Here is a 14,305-nt window from a genome sequence, read left to right on the forward strand (position 1 = left end):
ATATATATATATATATATATATATATATATATATATATATATATATATATATATAGGGCATTGTACTAAGCAACAGGGTTATGACAACAAAAAGGAAATAATCCTTTTAATTATTTAAAATAATATAAGGTACTATATATAATTTGGGGTGAGAAGAAGGCACTGGAACCTTGAGAGGATCCAGAAAATCTTCCTGTAGAAAGTAGAGGTTGAATTGAGTCTTAAAAGAAGCCAGGTATTCTGAGAAATGGTTACCAGGGATGTGATTTATTTTAGTTTGTGTATATTGACCTTGAAGTGATGGTGAGACCTACCACTGGAAATGTTTCTAGAACAGTAATGTCCAACTGAAATAGAAACACCTTTCCAGGCACATAATGATTTAGAAAATCACAACTTATTCATCACATATTATTTATACTCTATTGTATTTTGTATTGTATTCTATTGCATATTCTATTATATTTTCATTTATTTTGCTAAAAAATTCTTAATAACAAAACATGTTAAACATTCCCCAGTTAAATTTAATTGGGTTGGGGCATTTTTCCCAAAGACTGCAAATTTGACATCTCTGCTTTAGACAATTCAGAACAAAAAGGACAGTAGAAAGACCAGAAGTAGAGATGTTAAGTTCAGTGGGAACATTCCCATTAATATAATTATAGCCTACAAGTGCTGAAAGGAATCTTAGAGGTTATCTTATTAAATGACAGATGACCAAAAATTCCTTCTCCAAAGTTTTCAACAAATTCTGTACAGCAAGTCTCTTCCTGAAGACCTTCAATGATTCTGAATCCATTACCAATTAAGACAGCTCATTCCATTTTGGAATCACTACTATTAAGAAGTTATTAGTTTCATCAAGCTGAAATCTACTACTCTTCCCTCCCATGATTCCTGGCTTTGTTCCTAGGATCAAGGAGAAAACATCTTAACTACTATTATTTTTTTTTCAAATGACAGCATTTCCAATCATTTAAAGTCAGCTACATCTCCTCACTGCTAAATTTTCTCTTCTCCATGATAAATATCTCTGGTTCCTTTAACGATTCTTTATATTATATTTTCTCTAGGTTTTAAATATTCTGGTCATTTTCTTTTTAGATAGTCTCCAGGTTGCTTGTCTTTCCTAAAACATGGTCACCAAAACTAAACATAGTACTTTAGCTGTGATGCGATCATGATAAATATTGTGATATTATCCATCTCTTGTTCTTGTCACTATGTTTCTATGGATATTTCCTAGGCTAGTCTTAGCCTTTTGGTCAACCCCATGTCACAAGGTTAAAATTATTGAGCCTTCAATCCTCTAAGACTTCCAAATCTTATTTACAAGGAATGTTAGTTGACACTGGCTCATTCTTCCCATGTTTTTTTATAACCCAATCACATTTGTCCCTATTAAATACCATTTATTTTGATTCAGTGAGTCATTCTGGCTGGTTCAGATATTTCTGGATACCAATTCTGTCATCAAATCTGCTAACGATGCCTTTAAGCTTCGTGTAATCTGAAAATTTTGTTAAATTTTGTTAGTACACCTTCCAAGTGACTGATAAAAATGTTAAGCACATAGGGCCAAGCCTAGATCCCTAGAGCAGTCTACAAGAGAAAGCTCCCTAAATTTACACCATCCTGTTTACTGTTCAAGTATGGTCATTCAGTTAGTTCCTAATCTCCAAAATGTACTCATGCATTTCTTTGGGTACTTTCCACAAGAATAGCATGAGAGACTTTGCCAAATGATTTTTCAGAATCAAGTGTGGCATAATTTTAGAGTGCTGGGCTTGCACTTTCAAAGACCTGCATCTAAACACTGCTCCTGACATTAACTCTTTAAACCGGAGCAAGGTATTTAATCTCTCAGAGCCTGTTTCCTCATCTGTAAAATGGGGATCTATTTTCACTCTCATAGGGTTGTCATAAGGCTCAAAAAAGTTAATGTATGTGTTTTGCCAGCCTGAACATACTATGCAAAAGTTATGATGATGATGATGATGATTGATGATGATGATGATGATGATGATGATGATGATGATGATGTCTAAAGCATTCCTTTATCTGCCACTCCAACTAGTGGAGGTGGGAGGGTGGTAGAATTTTCCCATAATGGTACTTGCATAACTAGGGAAAGAGTGAGATTGCTTACTACCCTTAAGTGCCAACACATAGCTAAGAACAGAGGAGGATAGAAGCTTACATAACCAAAGGAGGGTATGGAATAGGGAGTTTGGAAAGATAAAGGTGAGGGTAGTTGTATTTGAAACAAGCTCTCTGATCAGCTCTTGTGGGAAGGGAAGGATTCAATTAATTTTCCCATCCTCCAACTGGTTGATCACATACCCCTTTGGCCCTTCCTTTGGAAATTATTAGAAAAAAGCTCTATGTTCATGGAAGATAATATTCAAAAAGGCCAGGAATTAAATCTATTGCATTGGCTATCTATGAATTATTAAAAAAGATCAAATTTGAGATTCTAACACAAAGTAACCGACCTGACCTCTTGGGTTTTAGTTAAGTTTTAAGTGATGGGATTTATGATTGGAATGGGACTCTGGAAGGTTATGCCCCATTCCCATTCAAAAGGAAGAAAAGACTAAGAAAGGGCTGAGGTGGCATATATGTTAATAATACTGTTTATACTTATTTGAGAAAATGTAGGAACCTGTCAGTAGGCATGATAGAGCAAATTTAGGTGAGAATCAATGAAGGTTGAAACAGAAATGATATTGCTTCCCACACATTGTAAAGAGGGAGGAGTTAGACATTTGGGGAACAGATCAAAAACCCATTGTGGCTCAGCCACTTCCCAGCTGTGTGACCCTGGGCAAGTCACTTGACCCCCATTGCCCACCCTTACCAATCTTCCACCTACGAGACAATACACCGAAGTACAAGGGTTTAAAAAAACCATTGTGGAAGTATAATTTTGGAGCTCTAGGGGACTTTTACTATGTGTCATTTGCTAGTACTCTTTTTTTTAAGAAGAGCAACCAATAAATTTGTGCTCTGTGATTACCAAATCAAGATCTTATTCTTTAAAAGGTAGAGGAAATAATGATGATAACTGATCCTGGACTTGTATCTGACCAAAGAGGGAAGAGTTGGTTTTTAAAGTAAATGGGTCTCTAAAGTAAAAAGTAAACATTGCTAAAAAAGAAAGAACAAGAACCTTAAGAGGAAGTAGATATTCCATCACTAAGTTCATGATAAAGGAGTGGAATACTAGACAGATTGCTGTGAAACCTAAACTTAGGAAAACAGATTTTTAAATGTTCAAACAAACAACAAATAGGATTATAAGAACCTAACACTTTCCAAAGGGAAGTTAGCCCAAGAAGTATGAGAAGTTCTTAAAAATGAAATTCTGAAAATACAAGAAGGAAAATAAATTGATGGACATAAAAGAGAAGAGATGCCTAAAAAGACCTATATGGATGGAAAGGGGTATCATGGCACTTCGATTTTTAAAATCTTCTATCTCCCCATCTTTCACTTTCTCCCTTTTCTCTACTTGAACCCCCCCACCCAATCCCCCAGGTTTTTTTCAGCTCCTGATCTGAATTATTGCAGCAGCCTTTTAATTGGTCTCTCTGTCTCAAGTCTCTCTCTCCCCTCTCCAATCTATCTTGCACACATCCACCAAAGTGATTTTTATAAAGCAGACATATGATCATGTCACTCTCTTAGGCAATAAACTCCAGTATTTCCCTATTCACTCTAGAATCCACAGACATTTCATCATTATTTCATTCTTGGTCAACCTTTTATATTGTAAAAGTTTTCTAAGGCACATAATTATTAGTACAGTACTCTACATATTTAATTTATAAATAATTAAATATACATATGTGGGGGATTGTATACGTAAGTGTTTTTTATGGAGATTTTTCAAAAAAGTTTGAAGAACACTTCTCTATTCAGTTATTCTTCCTTCTGTTTAATGCCTATTACTCTCTGAAGTACCAAATATAAGAATTATGTGATCAGTTTTCTCCATTTTAAGTTTATGGTTCCCTTGAATCAATTTGCAAGACTCTAGAAGATGATGTTTTTATTGGCCCATGTTAAGTTCACTCCATTCATCCCTTGCCAAGAGTCCATCATTTCTATATTTTAAACTTTGGTACCAAAAGCCACCGGATTTACAAAACATGAAAATAATTAACAAACTTTAAGATAATCATTTCAGCAAGATGATGATTAAAGAAATAAGAATTCAAGAGGTTTAAGGGTCTTCAGGAGGTTAAAAGTTGAATGATGAGAAGTGGATGCAGTAGGTGTGGACCACTTTTTTACCAAGTTGGTTAACAAAGGGAAGGAAAAAGCTTTAGCCTAAGATTTGAAATAATAATGATGATGATATAATGATAATGATAGCTAGTATTTCACCTACCATATGCCAGGTACTATGCTAAGTGCTTTACAAATACTCATTTGATTCTCACAATAACCCTGGGAGGTAGGTACTATTATTATCTCCATTACACAGTGGGGGAAACTGAGCTAGAGGTTAAATAGCATACACAGACTTACAAAGTTAGTAAATGTCCGAGGTCAAATTTGAACTCACATCTTCTGGTCTCCAGGTCCAGCGCTCTAGCCAGGGTGCCACCTAGCTCACAAAGGAAGAAATGACTGGATAAACTGAAGAGCTTTGATCTTTCTTAAGCCTTTGCATCAATAATTCAGGGACTCCATATGAGTGCAACGCACTTGGATTTTTTAAAAATTAGAGCAAAATGGAATTTGCTCGAGGCTAGAGTATAAGCCAAGCTCCTTTCAAAAATGGGAAGGAAAGTGATTATTCTCTGGGGATGGGGGAGGTGTGGAGGTGGAGTATGATAAATAACTCCTCCATTTCTCATCTCTATCAAAAAGGACAACTCTGTCAAGATAATAACCATGCTAATCCTAATGACCACGATAGGGGATAATAATCACATACTACTTATCATCAATAGATGGCCATATGTCTGTTAGTATGTCATGAGGAGCAGCCCTGAGAGTGATAATTAATGACTTGACTGTATCATTTTATTTCAAGACAGGAATGAGTAATAACTTTTAACCATCATAATACCAACGCATTAACAATCAGGAGATTGAAATGTGAATATCAGAGTCAAATAAGAATTGTAGACATATCTTATAAGTGTACAAATTTCAAAAGATGCCAGGTGCGAAGCTTTATTTTTCCTACCTGCCATTTTTTATGTTCAGAACCACCATTTCCATATTGGAAAATCCTATTTCTGAATCATGTAATAAGTCTGAAACTAGATTCAAAGAAGTCATCATTTAACTCATAAGAAGGCTGTTTTGAGGGGCAGTTGGGTGGCTCAGTGGATGGAGAGCCAGACCTAGAGATAGGAGGTCTTGGGTTCAAAAATGGCCTCAGATACTTCCTAGTTATGTGACCCTGAGCAAGCCACTTCAATCCTATTCCCTAGCCCTTTCCACTCTTCTGCCTTGGAACCTTTACTCGATTCTAAGATAGAAGGCAAGGGTTTATTAAAAAAATGGAAGTGACTAGTTTAGTAATAATGTTCTTTTCCATTCCTCAACACTGGATTATTTCTTCCAAAAGTATTGTGGTCATAATCAATATTTGAATATATAATTATATAACATTATTACTAAGCTTCAAGAAAATTAAGAGCATCCCTTTTTGCCTTTCCTGACCACACACTATAGTTGTCAGTCATACATGTGAAAGAACTAGATGGTGAATAGGAATGGGGAAAATTAGAAAAAAAAAACCAGAAAACATTTTTCTTCATCTCTTAGGGAGTTTTCTGGGAAAATGGAAAACAGAAATTTTTCTATCTTCTTTTTCTCTATTTTCACAGACATTCACATTTTAAAATATGCTAAACACAGCACTTTAATGTGCAAATGAAGTAAAAAATAGTGCATTTTAATGTTTCTAAACTGACATAATGGCTAGATTGTAAGGAATACTAGGTAAATAAGTATTTAATATTTTTTCACTTGCCCTCTAAGAAAATTTCCACTTTATTCTAAAAGAAAAAACTCCTCCTTTCTCATGGAATCCAAAATTTTCAAGAATTTTCACCTCACAGTAGATGCTAGTAGAATGTGTTTCCAATAATCTACATTCCCAGAACATAGCAATTCCTATTTTAAAGTAGAACAGAATCAGATGGAGGTCAGTCTCTAATTTCACCCACCCATTAATTTATTCAATCTCTTTAGAGGAAAGACACTACTTAAAATGATCATACCTTGACTGTTCTACTATGTGTCTTGTATTTTAAGGTTCTATCCATACAATGCTACTCTTCAGCATGACCTTTAATTACATACTTAGGAAGACAGAATATTAGAACTTGAAGAGACCTTAAGAGAACAGCTAGGTGAGCCCAAACTTTTCATTTTGCTAATAGAAAACTTGGGCCCCAAAGTCTGAAATCACCGAATGATTATTGGATCTTGGGTTTTAGAACTAAAAGGGATTATAGTGCTAAAGCTGGAAGGAGGTTTTGAAGTCAACTGGTCCAACTCCTTCATTTTATAAAGTAGACTAGTCATTTATCCAAGTTTACATAAACTTGTATAGTAAATATTTATTATTATTAAAAAGTAGTAAATAAAATAATTCAGATTCATTCTCAGGTCCAGTGACTCTAGGTTCCGAGTTCTTTCTGTTCTAGTCAATTCTTCTCACTTTATATTTAAGGAAACTGAAATTTAGAAGGGAAAGTTATTGTTCAAGGTCATTCAGCTAGTAAGTAGCGGAACTATGATCCTCTTACTTAAAAACCAGTGGTCTTTACACTAGTCCGCCATGCTTCTTAAAGAAATAGAGCATACATGACCAGTGTGGAAATTTGTTTTGTTTGATGTGTATATTATAATGGTTTTAATATTTCTTTTTTTCTCAGTTGTCAGGGGGTGGTGGAAATAAAAGAAAATATTTTTTCATTCAAAAAATTAAATAAAAAAATTTAAATAGATCATAACTTTATTCATGGCATAGTTTATTATTAAGAACTAGTCCAACAAGAAGAGAGAATAAGGTGATGGTGGGGTAAAGGATAAGAAATGAGGAATCAAGCAGTGAGGGGGAAGAAGGAAGAGTAATGCTGGTGGTAGAGTTGCCATGGTTTTAGAAAGGCTGTTGTATCAAAATGTTATTGCCCTTCATCCCTATGACCCTTTGGGAGAATTCTCCCATGACCTCCCTGATTATTGTTCCCATCTGCAATCTGCTTAAATCCTAAATCCTATAGACAAGCAATCTAACTCTCCCTTTGCAGCTCATAATAATCACTTTATGAAAACATAACTATAAAGCCCTGCCAATGCTAAGGAAAACTTGCAGGCATACACGTGACCTTAATTTCATAAAAAGTCTTTATTAGTACTGATAACAGTAAAAGCCTCGAGAATGGGTAGGTAATAGAAAGCAGATAGGGGTTTGATGACTACTACTCTGGGTAAAACATATGGACCCCAGAACACATTTTAAGTACAGAAGATAAATTAGAAGTGATTACCAGAATTCATGCTAAGCCTTGATTTTTTTTCCTTCTTCCAATTTTATTTAAGCAGCATGTGTTTTTAGGTTAGCACCCAAATAACAAACATACCTTACAAAGGCCTCAAGAGGATTAGGCATTCACTCTGAGATTTTTGGTCAGAAATGCAAATGTAGACTAGCGTGTGCTGATGCTGAGCAAATGGTTTTGCAAAAGTTATTTTGCACATGCTACATGTGCTAAATGGTCTTCTCCCTCAGACAGGGTCACTGTACCATTTCTGCTTTCCTGGACTGAGCACAGGACATATGTTTATAAATCACTAGACTTTATGAGGTTGGAAAAATACTTCTCTCTAAACAGTAACTTACTGCTGATTAAAAAACACACAAAGCAGCCAAAAATAATCCACCATACTTTTACTTAACATCTGCTTTCTTTCCTCTCCCCTTCTTCAAGTTTATATAATCTGAGATCTCCACCACGAAGGTACTTCTTTGATGCCTCACCTTGGCTTGCAGGAGGCTCTGGATTCTTGAAAGCTATACTAGCAGAATATAAGCCCTAGAGGTCCAACTAAACTGGAATAGCTCTGAGTATCAGGCCAGTAGCAGAGGACCAGCCTAGTAAAGTCTAGAAAGGTCTGTTACTCAAGTGATGATAGAGGGAGGAATGGTTTGTTTGTTAGTTTGTTTTGAGCTTTGTGCAGCCCACAACTCACAAAGACAATCCCCTGATGTGTAATGAGATCAGTATCTCCAGTGGTAAGAAGGGCCTGTCTATTCTGATGATCCTTGAAATACTAGAAAGATATAGGTTTGGAGCTGGAAGAAACCTTAGAGGCCATCTAGTCTAAATGCTTCATTTTACAGATGGGGAAACTAAGGACCAGGGAGATTAAGACTATTTCCTAAATTCACACTGCATCAGAGACAGGTTCTGACCCCAAATCCTCTGGCTCAAGAGTCTATGCTCTTTCTCTGGTAGCCTGATGTTTCTTGGATTAAAATTATGACAGGTAAACTTTTTAATGACTCTATTATTTTTATAGCACCTCATATACCAACTGATAATCCAACTAAATATGTTGCTGATGCTATTACTAATACTGTGAATAATATACATTGCAAACAAGAGGAAGAAATATAAGAAACTAGGCTTTTGAAAGCAAAGATACCAAAAATGTGATCATTTTCACTTCCCATCATACTGTTGGGATTTGTCCATTCACCAAGTGCCAGTACACTGGTTTAGCTAATTGGACCTTTCTGGTATCTTACATCATTCTGCCTTCTCAGGAAAATATTCCAAAGAAGTTCTCCTTTTCCATCTTGGTTCTTTTTTTTTTCCTTCCTCATTTCCTTAGCTGCGGTCAAGCATGGAGCTCGATCAAGATATCTTCAATAATTGCCTCACCATTCAGCCTCTCCAACCTACTACTTCCCCACAGGATGTTGCAGATGGTACCATGGGAAGATCTCCAGGATCTGTCCACGACATCTATTCAGGTAAAAATTAGAGAATGGAGGCAAGATGATACTAATCATCTATTTCTTCATCTTTTGTTGTATAAAAAAATATTTACTCAAGAAAAACCTCCTCCTTCAAATCTATTGTATTGTACTTGACATGTAGCTACAGATCAGCATGTATGTGTTTTTCATGATTCCTGAAATAATTTTGGCAGCAGACTGTTTTTTTCTCATGAAGAAACAAAGTCAAGGAAAACATTTGTCCTACTAGAACTGGACTGCTGCCAACAGTTTTGTTCACTCATCCCTTTCAGTCACCTTAAATTCATTAAACTTGATTTAGAACTCAGAAGCAATGTTCCTCTTCAAGCAGGTCACGGGCTGCTTGTGTATTTCCTAATAGAACAACATAAAGCATGGTCTTCTTTGCATTTTAAAAGGAAGTCCTATTAAGCCATGTTCTCTAGGAAAATACAAATCAGCAAATTAGGCTGGATGCTTTTTCATTACTGTTTGTCACCATCCATAATGCCATGGTTTCCAAGTTGTCTTTACTCTAGCTGGGTTTAAGAAATAGCTGACTTAATGTCTGACTATTTCATGTATGTATTGAGAAATTGGAAAGGACCCCCCATATAGGAGACAAATTATTTTCATTCTAAAGACTCACTGATTTGGTGGCATCACTTAGGTGAAAGACATGCGTGGGTGTGTTTTCAAACTTGACAGTTCTCCATCTGTTTATTCAAATGCCAAAAAAGTACATTAAGCAAGTTGTTCTATGAGGCCCATCCTCAAGAAATATATAGTAATAATAAGAGTCAATTATATCATGCTTTAATGTTTGATTTCACATGCTTCATTTCATTGAAGATTCCTTGCCTTCTTATGAGGTGGGTACTATGAGTATTACTATCCCTATTTTACAGATGAGAAAATTGAATCAGACCCTAAGGGCAGGGAATGTCTTATTTCCAAACTCTAAAAATCACTGAAGATTCTAGTTCAGCACCATGGCTATAATTTTTTAAATCTTATGATTCCTGTGAGGTAAACATGAATCATGATGACCAAAAATTCCAAAATGACCAAATATTACATAAAAATGCGTCCAATCCCTAACTATCCCTAACATATCCCTAACATATCCACTCATAAACACATATAAACGTGTACAGATGCCACACAATCTTATGCACGACATCAGCAGTGAAAGAATGGGGCTGAATTCTCTCTAGGTTCATAGATAGGTTTCTTCATTTAATGTGTATTTGATTTGTACAAATTCATTTTTATCCTTTTACAAAAATATTTATTGAGTCCCCTGTAATGGACTAGGCTTAGTGCTGTGTTTATTTATTCATCTTTGTGGCTCTATTTACATGATATTCCCCAGCTATTTTCAGTATACATCATGTATTATAAACTTACTAAAACATTGAGAACATACCAGGGAATGAAAAAGAAAATGATCATGAATTTAGAGCTGGAGGAATGTAAAGATGGTTTATTCTAGTCCTCTGATTTTATAGAAGAAAAAACTGGTCCAGGGAGATTGAATGATTTACCTAGGGTCACAGAGCTAAAATTTGGATATAAAACTTTTGATTCTAATTATAATCTTCCTTCTTCTCAGAGGTCAGAAAGTAAAAGTAATACAAGTACAAAAAAAGCTAAAATAAAAACATATAAACTAATTAACTTCCATGTAAAAAGGGAAGAGGTGAGATGAGTGGAGAGAAATGAACAATTTAAGTAAATTGAAAAGGAGTTGGGATTTGTTTCCTTTACAGCCCTAATGACATAACAATAAAAAAAGGCTTAGGAAAAATAAACCTCCCTCCCCGTTTTACCCTTAAGCACAGCAAGTATACTTTGTTGTAAGTGCCTTTTGATGGACTCATACCCCTCGAGGTGTAAAACTAAAACCTCTTGTAATAGGACATTAGACACCAGCATTATTCAGGACAGGGCAAAACATTTGGGAATTTAAAGTGTGAAGAAGGTGAAATCTCTGAAATGGAAACTTTTAGAACTGGCAGAAGGTATTTTACAGGACGTAACAAAAGCTCTGAAATGGAAACTTTTAGTGCCAGTCAAGAGTGGTTTGCAAAATTTTAAGGGAGCCATAGTTTGCATGACATTAAGTCAAGTGGGAAGTAGGCCATCTCCAATACAGTTACATTTTGTAAGTTTTCTGAAGTGCTGAAAACAACTGTTGAAGAAGGTGGGTACACCTATCGCCCAATTTTGCCAGTTGATGAACTAGATCATTATTGGAAAGGTGTATCCCAGAGGACATTGTGGAACACATGATTACACCAGGGTTCACTGCTATCAGATGTTGCTTGGCGTGTCTTCTTGGAGATACTGTTAAAGACTTTTTTAGATGGATGCTTTTCTCCTAAACCATTCTGAAAAATCCCAACTCTGTGAAGGCTTGTTCCACCCTGAATCTACTAGCAATTTGGCAATCAAACAGAAAGGATAGATTGTCAAGTATTCTTCCTCAGGAATGGGTCACTCACTGTTTGTTACTGATGCTGCTAATCTACAATAAGGCATTGTCTAATTTCACAGTAATGCCCTAGGGCTAGGCCAGTCAGTAAGAATTAAAGGAAAGGATAACCTGCAGTTAGAAGTTAGTCTTAGAACATAGTGAGTACCCGGGACAGCTGCTCAGTCACAGAATTCACTTTCTTCTTAATGCAGCCAAGACAGACAGGGAATATTCACAATAATCATGATTGCTTTCCAGGTGATCATCTGCATTACAAACTGAGAAAATACTAAACTCACTGTTATATGATGCTTTGATGCTTTCAAAATACATTTCTCATTTCTCACAACCCTATGAGAGATACAAGAGATAAGTAATATTGTTCCCATTTTAAAGATGAAGAGACTGACTCCTAGAGGGGTTAAAAGGTTAAGCCTAGAGTCACACAGCCAGCTAGAATTATAGTTGGGGACTTGAAATTAGAAATTCTTATGCCAAGACCAGTCCTCTCTGTGGTGTAGTAGATGGGGCAAGTGGGGTAGCACATTTGCCAGACTTTGTTCTTGGCACTAGAGATCAGAGATACATAGACAAAATGAAATAATCTCTCCTCTCAAGGACCTTACACTCTATTGGGGGAAACAATAAGGTTAAGGTACACTGTAAAGAACTGATAACTTGGAGATAAATACAGAACTTCCAAGTAGTCAGAAAACCTACCATTTAATCAAATAAAGGGATAGGCTCATAAGTCTGAGCACCACACAGAGTCACAAACAAATTCCATACAGAACCAAAGGCTCTGAGACTCTGGGAACCATATCCCTGGGAGAAGACACAGCTCTTAGTGATAATTCCAAAGAGATATTGGACCTGAGAATCCTTTTGGGAAGCCTACAAAGACTAAGCATGAACAGGTGTGTAAACCTCCTAACATTCAGCAGCTATGACTTTAGAGAATGGTCAGCTGTGACAAATTAAAGAAAAGGGTCAAACTCAGGAGCTGGGCTTTCAGAGGGGAAACTTTCAACCACTAGGGAAGCCTCTAAAACAAGAAGATGCTTAACATTCAAGTAAAAATAGGTGTACTTAGTACCAGGGTTTCTCAAAAGTAAGGGTAAACTGAGTCATCCAGAAATCCATGTTGACAGAACAATAATTGGAGTCAGAGGACCTGGGTTCAGATTCTTCTTCATCTGATGCTTACTAGGGATGTAACATTGGGCAAGTCTTAACTTCCTTTGACTTCAGTTTCCTCATCTGTAAAATGAGAGAGTTGGAACTCAGTGGTCTCTGAGGTCACCTTCCAATTCTAGAGTTCCGATCCTGTGATTTAATGGATAGAGCCTATGTGTCTCAAAAGTCTTAATGCAGTTTTTGGATTTTGTAGCTAGGATCAGAAAAACCTTCATAGAAGATAATGCTTGAGTCAAGTATTGAAGGAAATAAAAGATTTGTGATAGGGAAGTTAGGGAAAAGAACCTTCCTGGGCATGAAGATGGGGAGCAGCAAGAAGGCCAGTTAGTGCTAGAGAGTTGGAGAAAGGGAATTATATACAATGGGGTAGGAAAGGTAAGTTGAGGCCAGCTTGTGAAGGACTATAAAAGCCAGTCAGGAATTCACATTTTATTCCAGAAGCAATGAAGAGGCCATGGAATTCTTTTACTAAGTCAGAAAAACTCCCTTTGAATTTAAGGGAGGAAAAACACTAACTCGCACTCCTACGACTTGGGCTATGAAGATTTCAGAAAAGCTAATGTAGCTGAGTTGTTGAAGTCCCATTCCTCCCCCACCCCTGAAGATCTATGAAATGAAAAACTGAGATCCTGATGGGAAAGGACAGCTTCCAGAAGATTAGTGGAGCAGAGATTCACCTGTGCCCTCTGCACTGATTAGAAAGCAGTTTTGTCTGAAGTCTTGTCACATTTTGAGGCAGGTTTGCAAATCCTGATAAAATCTCTATCATGAACATGGCTTTGGGTTTTGAAGAGGCATTAGTGTCTTGCTCAGTTGTTATAGAGAAATGTGTTGTGAAAAGAATATCTTTAAACACCTAAGTCAGACCCCACACCTGAAAAGCACCGATCACTTATCTAAAGAGGTAAGATTTCTCCTTTCCCTTATATCAATGGAAATAATGATGTGCATCCATCGAACAGTAGCATCCATATCAGACCCTGCTTAACATCCAGGCATCTACTGAGCTATCTTTCCATCCACCCACCCTGCTTCTGAACTTGTCAACTAATTGCTCTAGGGACCCACTGGTCATCCATGGGACTTCCCAGTCCAAAACTCCTTTCCCTCAACACTATTCTTCTTTCTATGTCCTCTTCACCTATTGGGATGTAAATTTCTTGAGAGCAGGCATTATCTCATTTTTAATTAGTCCTTCCAACATTGAATACAGTTAATAGATTAATTGCATTTTTATTTTGTTCAGTCATTTGTCAGGTCTGACTCTTTCTGAGCCCAGTTGGGGTTTTCTTGGCAAAGATGCCTTGGCAAAGATGCCAGTTCCTTCTCCAGCTCATTTATATATAGATGAGGAAACTGAGGCAAACTAGGTTAAGTGATTTGGCCAGGGTCACTCAGATCATAAATTTCTAAGGTCAGATCTGAACTCATGAAGATGAGTTTTCCTGATTCCAGGCCCAGCACTCTATCTACTGTATCACCTAAGTGTCTCTGTTTTTATTTTACATCTTATATAATCATATTGTCTGTGTTACCACCAAAGCCCCTCCTTTTCACTTGCTACCATCTTTAGAACAACTGGCATCAATATTGCAAGGAAGTGGGGGAGGAAGAGAAAGGATGACTTG

General features: G+C 36.5%; 1 protein-coding gene across 1 annotated transcript in view; it reads left to right on the plus strand.

Moving 5' to 3' along the window:
* Positions 1-14,305, plus strand: part of GLIS3 (GLIS family zinc finger 3) — a 407,867-nt gene that overhangs the window by 295,135 nt on the left and 98,427 nt on the right. The window contains exon 4 of the mRNA XM_044677238.1: positions 8,875-9,016. Within this exon, the coding sequence (XP_044533173.1) occupies positions 8,875-9,016 (142 nt within the window). The remainder of the gene's footprint in view (positions 1-8,874; positions 9,017-14,305) is intronic.

This window comes from Gracilinanus agilis, chromosome 1 (assembly GCF_016433145.1).
Source record: "Gracilinanus agilis isolate LMUSP501 chromosome 1, AgileGrace, whole genome shotgun sequence".
In the NCBI taxonomy this organism is placed as follows: domain Eukaryota; kingdom Metazoa; phylum Chordata; class Mammalia; order Didelphimorphia; family Didelphidae; genus Gracilinanus; species Gracilinanus agilis.